The sequence below is a fragment of the Rutidosis leptorrhynchoides genome, unplaced genomic scaffold (genome assembly GCF_046630445.1).
Source record: "Rutidosis leptorrhynchoides isolate AG116_Rl617_1_P2 unplaced genomic scaffold, CSIRO_AGI_Rlap_v1 contig469, whole genome shotgun sequence".
Classification (NCBI taxonomy): domain Eukaryota; kingdom Viridiplantae; phylum Streptophyta; class Magnoliopsida; order Asterales; family Asteraceae; genus Rutidosis; species Rutidosis leptorrhynchoides.
Window position 1 is genome coordinate 1 of NW_027266701.1, and position 6,987 is coordinate 6,987.

The window sequence follows — 6,987 nt, forward strand, 5'->3', positions numbered from 1 at the left end:
GATTGACAATTGATTAGTAAAAAATTTATCTAATAATAATTGATAAGATATATTATTGCAAAAGACAATAAAATCACTGCAGAAAGAGAACAAAATTGATCTTACGATATCTCACGCTGTCATAATAATGATAATAGTTTAGTACTTATAATGACGTGACTCTCTTATATGTTTATTATACTAACTAATTCATTAATTATATGTCTCAAATTATTGTGATCACTGATCACTATCCTAATCACTATTGCATGATTATATATTACAATTACTATAAGCAGCACCTTAGTAATTGTGTGTTATTGAATATGACATTTTCCGCTCTTTATAATATCGATTGGAGGACCACAATACACCTATGTACGTGCAACAAGTACTTATTTAAGTGATCACATGATAACAAAAAGAAATAAAAAATTATTAATTAAAGAATTTCTCTAGTGAATTCATATGTAATAATATTTATATTTGAAATTAACAAGGGTTTCATGAAATATTAATTATAACAGTCCTGAAATTAACAAGGATTACTTGTTTAATGGTGAAATAAATGAAATTATAAAATTGAGACATAAAAAAGATGAGCTAACTGATTTGAAAAACAGTTGAAAGTTGCATGAGCTTTTGGATTTATATTTAATAGTTTATTAAAATATTTTTTAGTCCTATATTATTTCTTATATAGAGTAATAATTAAAGAGTAAAAACTGATCACCTGAGCAAGCCAAGGGAAGCTTCGAATATTCCGGCAAAGAATGTAGCAGTGAAGGCAAGATGAAGATAGAGTGATGGGTTCTCCTTCACATTCACTTCCTTTCCCAACATGGTCGCCGTCAGAAGCGACGCGACGGCCACCGTTCCGACCGCCAAATCTCTCGAACTCCCCATCATTGCATAAATCAATGGTGGGATGAAACTCGAGTCTACGTTAACAATTATTATAAGTTCATAAGAAAATAATTACATCAATCTAATCTAAAAAACTATGTATTATAAATCAATCAATCAATTATATATATATATATATTTTGTTTACTTACAAAGTCCGAGAATTGGTGGAAGGTTAGCTAGTTTAGCATAACTAATCCCTTGAGGAATAGCGAGACTTGCTATGGTGATCCCGGAAATGAGGTCCGACTTGAAGAAACTGAAACTATAACGCGGGGCCCATTCGAAGAACGGAAATACATATTGAAGTCCGAGAAGTAATCTTCTCGAACTTGACTGGTTCTTGAATTGCCTAAGAGGGTCATCAGGAAAAAATGTTTCCTTTAGAGAAATCTTCAGTGATTTGAAAAATGGCTGTGGTGGTGGGATTTCAACTCGATGAACATTTTTCGGAGAATACATATAGTCATGACCGGCACTACCCATATTAGTGGCGGGGGAGATCTACGTCGTACGGTGGTTTGAGGAGGAGAGATGTGGTTGTGGGTTTAAGTTGAAAATGATGATCATAGGGGGGCATATATATAGAACAAAAGGGATGTAATTAAACGAGCGAAACAATTAAGGGACCCAGTTATACAGTACATTCAATGTAAATAGGCAATCCATTGGGCATATATGATCAAATTATGTTGGGGTTAAATTGCAAGTTGCAAATAATATTGTAGCAGCCCACACCATGTGGCTTCAAAAAATTTCATTGTGTGAGGTCTCCGTTCCCTAATTAATACTACTACCGGCTATTTTTAAATATCATTTTTGACAATTTTTTTATCTCTTATTAAATATTATTTTAAGAATTTGAAATGAAATTGTCCATTATACCATTATCACTTAAAATATTTATTATTCTTTATGTTAAGATTATTAATTTGAATTTTTTTGTCTATTTAAATATATTACGATCTCAAATATAACCTATTTTAATATTAAAAACAACATTTAAAAAAGGACGGAGGAAGTATCATTTAAATTTTAAGTATGTCATTTTATTTTCTTTTGTCAAAATTTTGAAATTGTTGTATCATTTAAATTTTAAGTATGTAATTTTATTTTATTTTTTCAAAATTTTGAAATTATTACTTAAGTAAATTTGAAGGTGTCAACTAGCCTTAATTCGCCGGAATAGTGGAAGAAAGTATATTTTAGGAGGAGTATCAATTTTGTATAAAAATGCGGAATATATTGACAATATATATTACGAATACCTAATGGATAGTGGAAAATTAAACATTTATCATTTTTTATGAATACATAGTTAAAAAAGAAGAAGAAAAGAAATGAAATAAAAAAACCTTAAGGGCAACATGCACTTTAGTCATAATAGTCGCACATTCTCAATTTCTAATAGATGAATGTTAACATGCTTACATGATCCAAAGCAATTGAAAACTATATGATTGATGGTATTAATTAATAAAATAATTCACGGATTATGTATTGTATGCATGATATTGTAGTTGCCAGTTATCCTAGCTATGCCTAATAGTGCCAAATTATGAGGTTCGCACCAATCTCATTAGGCGTTTGCTTGTTCTTTTAATTAGAATCTAAATGAGAAATCAAAATTGTACTGTATACGAAACACGTATCGATTTCTGGATAAGTATCTTATGATGTATATACTACCCATCTAACTTAGATTATTACAAACATTATTCTTAATTAAATATAAAATTTTTACATACATTATCCATCAATCATACAGTTTTTGAAGGCAAGACCTCCAAATCGATCTTTTGTAGATACATGTCCTTATTGATATATTGATATAAACTTTATTTTATATTAAAAAAATCATAATTGAAAAATACCAACAAATACTAAATAAGAGTAGGAATTTTTAAAAATCATTTTCTTCAATTAATTTGTTTTTATTATCTAATAATATAGTGTAGGAGTATTATTAATACCACACGGAAAGGCAAGTTCGTACTAATAGAGCTTCGGCCATGGTCTGGTGGTTATTCGGGTATATTTAATCCTGGAGGTCGTGCGAAAAAGATTATTCTATTGTGTACATCCGATCTAATAAAAAAATATTATTTTTTCTATCTAGCAATATATGATTTTTAAAAAATTTCATTTTTATCTTAAAATAAATAATTTTTATATCTAATTTAAATTAAAATATGTTATATTTTTCTTTTAGTTTATTTTTTGTGTTAATAGTTTAAAAAATATATCGACATATATAGGGAATAATATAGCTTCATTGTCAAACCAAATGGGGTTGACCTTATGTATTTTTCTCTGGGTCTGTCCCTTTTCACTCACGCAGTAAACAAGTGGGCCGCCCACGGGAATCGGGTCAAAACCTTGAACTTTTGGCCATGTCTCGGATTGAGGAGATACATAAATAGAAATAAAAGATTATCAAATCATCTCAAAGTTATCTTCATCGCCGACTATTTCATTTCAAACATATATATATGATATCGGCCATCAATTATAAGTGCTCTGTCCTAAAACGGAAGCTCTCTCGATCGATCGTCTATTCCTCGCGAGGACTTACAAGTCAAACATGTCTTAATCTAGTAAATAAAGGCTCAAAAAAGTAAATAAATAACATAAGTTATCATTGAACTGTATATAAAGTGTTGGGTGCAACGATAAGCATGTAACACTCAAGAAAAAGTCACGATATTAACTCTCAAATATGACCCTTCTAATCAAGAGATCGATACTCAAAAATGACAATCGTTAAAAGGGACAACCTCAGACTCACAAAACGAAAATTGGTCTCCCACGATGCTCTAAACTATATATAAAAAAGTAGTCCACTTCCCTTGATGAAATTTCATTCATGTGCCTCACTCATTATGGTGAATTAAAACAAACATGACATTTTAGTTGAACAATAGCTTTTGAGCTTCTCTGTCGTCTCATTGTCTTGTCTCTGTATCCATTGTTCATTGCACACTCACCAAATCACCTCTAGCCTCCAACTCCACACACACTATGTTTCCTAAACTTAATTTTTAATGGTGTATATTCATTGACCTAATAATATGACTTTAAATTCATTATTGATCAGAAATCATGTAATTGGAAGGCACCATCATTAAATAATTCACTAATTATTAAAAGTTAAGAGCAAGAGAATCAATCTGTCATTTAGAGGGAACAAAATTTTGGTGGTTATGAATGAAGTCATCTGAATTTGACCAATGGTGTCTTGGAACTTTTTAATAATCCAAAATTATTCTACCTGAATATGGCTTAGTGCCTTGTTGAGTTTGGGACATGTGCTACTATTTACCAACTTAAATAGGCTTCATATTATTGAGTATTGAACATGTGAAACATGGGGCCACTATAAAAAATAGGTTAACTTTTTTGATGTCATCATAAATTATGATTGAGCTCAATGGCATGAACTGTTGTTATGAAGTTTGCCAATAAATGATTTTGATTTGCTACATCATAAATTTGCAATTTAAAAAAAAAAGATATTTGACCTGTTTTACAATCTATCTCCTTATATTTCGGAAAATTATTATTTTCAAAATGATTTTTAATTTCTGAAGAATTATATTTTTTTTTTAATTTCTTAAGAAAAATAAAACAAAAAAACACTTTTTTATATAAGTAGCTTTATTTCATTAATAAGAGAAAACAGAATACATCAAAAGATCGAGCTTCAACGTCAAAAGTTTTAGGGAGGGATACTAATTGTAGTCCAAAAAAGGTGAAACACATACAAAAGTCTTGGATTAAAACCTTTTTATTTTCATACGAAGATAAAAAATCATGGTTATGCATAACATTCGTACATTTGTCGCAAACAATAATTATTCATACGACAATCTTTAAACAATTAAGAGTTATCACAAGATAATTATAACCAAAATTTAGGGAGAAAAAAAAGTGAGGGCAACGAAAAAACTGAACAAGTGAAGACGGTTTGCGAAAGGCGGTTTAATAAACCGCCTCAATTGTCTTTTTAAAATTGCCCCAAATAAAAACTGGACTGAAGGTTTTTGAAAGGCTGGAGATTGTGTTTGAATTCGAATGGATTGAGATTTCGAGGAGAGGATATACACGAGAGAATTGTGACCTGTTCTGTGTTTGTTTCCTCTGATTTAGGAAGGGGATGATTCACAACCAGCTTTAACCAGAGTTATAGTGTAAGTTTTCCTTTTTTCTATCAATATGGATGTTGAGCTTAGCTTTTGGTGCATTGTGTGGGTTTCTTGAGTTCTGTTGTCTGAATGGGTGTTGTTATTCTAAGAAACATTTGTTAGGTTTCAGGAGGATGGGCTTATGTATGTAGAAGCGGATGAATCAGGTTGAGACGGTTGGAAATTAGATCCCATGATAGACCTTTTGAAACAAGGAGCTGTCGGGGTCATTCCCACTGACATAGTATATGGTGTTGACTTCACTTGCTATGGCTATCTTTGCTCTTTATTTTAATTCAATAGTATTTCAAATCATTTAGCATAAAGTGTGGAATTCTGTAAAATGGCTATAAAATGCTTCATATGGTGATAGGTATGCAATTGTCTGTGACCCTAGAAGCCATTCAGCTGTGGAACGTCTTCGAAGGTACATTGTTACATTTTACTTCACCAGCTATTAGAATCTCTGGTCTTGAGTTTTACCCTTTTCAATCCCTTTGTGACTTAGACTGTATTTTATACTATTGCAGAATTAAAAACATGACCCTTTTGAAGGCAAGGGACAGTGTTTCCTTCATTTAAAGCTTTAATGTGTTTCTCTGGAGAAGCTTAATGGGGCAATGAATCTAGGCCTCTTTGTGACGTGTGCTTATGTTTAAATTGATTTTTTTTCCAAGTTAATTTACATGTTCAAGATTGAGTGAGTATGTTAATGCTTGTTTTATAATTCATGCAGCCTCTTAGTATCTTATGCCACTCTTTCCAGGACATTGATACATATAAAACAAACTTGTTTTCTGTCCAGGTTTCTCGTTTAGTTCAGGGAAGTTAATACAATTACAGGTTGGTGCCATGGCACATGGGAAAGTCGAGACAGATTATACGGATGATTTTATAGCAAGTGAGTTCGTCTTCACTGCTCTAGTCCAGGACTTGTATTTGTCATTTGTTATGAGTTTCTGTTTTCATTAATCACGGTATAAGCTATGAAAATCACATTAGTAAAAAGTAATTGGTTTAAAATTGAATATTCAAATCCATGAAATCTTACCACTTGTCTGCATTTAAATGTTGCATCATGCAAAGTCTGATTGAAATTAAAAATTCTTCTATGGTTTTCATTTTCCTTGTTCTAATCTGTTTTAACTTGTTATGCATACTGATTGGTTGGATAGGTAAAACAAAACTGTAGGTAAACATATTTTACTCTGTATGCTGTTATGAAGGGATATGTCACAAACTCTCAGGTAATTTCTGTCTCTTCCGTTTCAATTCCAGTATTAGTTTTAGAATTAAGCATGCTGAGTTCCTTGGTATTTTGTTTTCCTTCTGGCAGATTTTTCCCATTAATATGAAAGGGAGTTGCTGGAAGCTTTGTGATCCATTTATACTAGTAATTAGAAATGTATATTGTATATCAATGATTTGTCTTTTCAATTTTTTCTTCTTACCACATCCATGATGTTGGGATATTGTACAGTATATTTGGATTTAGAATACTTGTTTTATTTTTAAGCAATTACGGAATGAAATAAGTGAATTTTATTTTTTTTATTGTATTTTAAAAACTTAAGGCGGCTTCAAACCTCCTTTTTCAAATCGCCGTTTCTTGAGGAATAACGCTAAAAACGGCGGTTTGAAACCGCTATTTTCTTAAATAAGGGCGGACAGAAACCGCCTTTTATGATCATTTCACCGCCTTTTAGTGATAATACTGATGTTGACAACAAGATTTTCAAGTCAACACTTATTAGTATCTAATCAAGTCAACACTTATTAGTAATAATGTGAAGGGGGATAATTTTTTTAGAAAAAAACTTGTACACGTTATTGGAATTTTTATTTATTTTTGTTGAAGATTGATCTCAAATAATAATAAAGGAAAGAAAAAAAGTGGAGATATTGAAATAAAAGGAAT

At 31.0% G+C, this 6,987-nt stretch overlaps 1 protein-coding gene across 1 annotated transcript; it reads right to left on the reverse strand.

Moving 5' to 3' along the window:
- Window positions 1-712: 712 nt before the first annotated feature.
- LOC139883886 (sulfate transporter 3.1-like) lies at window positions 713-1,371 on the reverse strand (the record flags this gene model as incomplete). Its single annotated transcript, XM_071867993.1, has 2 exons — window positions 1,038-1,371; window positions 713-920 (listed from the first exon to the last, which is right to left on the reverse strand). Coding segments are annotated over exons 1-2 (542 nt in total), but the record flags the coding sequence as incomplete, so codon positions are not given.
- Between the last annotated feature and the right edge of the window lie 5,616 nt (window positions 1,372-6,987).